This window comes from Emiliania huxleyi, assembly GCF_000372725.1.
Source record: "Emiliania huxleyi CCMP1516 unplaced genomic scaffold EMIHUscaffold_7132, whole genome shotgun sequence".
Classification (NCBI taxonomy): Eukaryota; Haptophyta; order Isochrysidales; family Noelaerhabdaceae; genus Emiliania; species Emiliania huxleyi.
Genome location: NW_005196653.1, coordinates 1 through 1,378, shown reverse-complemented (window position 1 = coordinate 1,378; position 1,378 = coordinate 1). Strand labels below are relative to the sequence as shown.

Sequence of the window (1,378 nt, the reverse complement as noted above, 5' to 3'; positions counted from 1 at the left end):
GGCTGGTGGTAATTCGATGGCAGCCGATGGCAGCCGTCCCGCGAGGCCGGGGGCGACAAGCGCGCAGCCATTTGTGCGTGTGGCGGGGGAGGCGGACGGCTGCCATCGAATTATCACCAGCCATGCTCCGGAGGATGGCTGCACTGACTGTGCCCCAGCCATAGTAGATGGCTGAAATGGCTGTCCCCCAGCCATCTTACCCCAGATGGCTGCGATGTAGCCAGCTAAGCCAAGAGGGCTCACCTCGAGGCGGGCGGTATGGCTGCGGTAGTGCGTCTCCAGCCATGTCTACCAAGGATGGCTGCCGTGTGTATTGCAGCCATTAGACTGGAGGATGTGGCTGCACTGCAGCTAGCTCAGCCATCCTTAGGAAGATGGCTGTGAAGGAGCCAGCACAGCCATTTTGGGTGTTACATTCCGAGGTTAGCCTTGCCCTGTGGTTGTGGTTGTGCCCGTCGCGCCCGGCGGCGTGCATATCGGCTCTGTCAGGCTTGCAGCTTGCAGCCCCAGCCGTGAGACTGTGCTTCCTGAAGGAGCTTGTGGAAGAACCACTTCTTCTGCCTCCTATGCCGGAGCGCATCATCATCGACACCGACATGTCCATCGACGTGGACGATGTGGGAGCGCTCTGCCTAGCGCACGCTCTCCAGGACCGCAACAAGGCGGAGATCTTGGCGGTTACGCACAATACCGGCCTCGAGCAGGGCGTCGGCGCTGTGTCGGTGATCAACCACTACTTTGGCCGTGATGACATTCCAATCGGAGCTTACCGCGGTCCTGTGGGCTGACCTGCGGACACGCCAGCCAACCCTCCGATCGAGTGGACCAACAGCGGGAAAGGATGGTATGTCGCGGACCTGGTGGCTCGCTTCCATTCTCCCATCCGAGACTCGTCGCAGGTGCCAGACGCGCTCACTGTCTTGCGACAAGCGCTCTTCAACGCGCCGGGCCATCGCACAGTGACGATTGTTGCCATCGGCCACGCGCTCAACGTCCTCGCCCTCCTAAAATCGCCAGGCGGCTTGGACTTGGTCAAGCGCAAAGTCTGGGGGGCACCTACTGGGACCGGCACCCGCACGTCGAGTGGAACTGCGGCGCGTACAGCAAGCTCTCGCAGCTCACCTCGGACGCTCTCAGCCGCTGGCCGGTGGAGGTGCCTACCGTGTTCGTGAGCTTCGACATCGGCTTCTGGGTGCGGGTCGGCGGCGTGCTCAAGACCGGAGCTCCCGTAAACAGCCCTTGCCGACAGGCCTTTGTCGACTTTTGCGGCGTCGTCGATGATTGGGCGATAAGGGTACGCCTGGGCATTCCTCGGTGGCGGCAGGAGGTGGAGCAGGCCGAGCGGCTCGAGGAACATGACCACGTCGAGGACGAGCGG

At 62.4% G+C, this 1,378-nt stretch overlaps 1 protein-coding gene across 1 annotated transcript; it reads left to right on the top strand.

The window, feature by feature from the left end:
* Window positions 1-566: 566 nt before the first annotated feature.
* On the top strand, window positions 567-1,363 carry EMIHUDRAFT_258086 (hypothetical protein; the record flags this gene model as incomplete). The annotated part of the gene is made up of 3 exons (XM_005761291.1): window positions 567-779; window positions 900-1,043; window positions 1,118-1,363. Coding segments are annotated over 3 exons (603 nt in total), but the record flags the coding sequence as incomplete, so codon positions are not given.
* Between the last annotated feature and the right edge of the window lie 15 nt (window positions 1,364-1,378).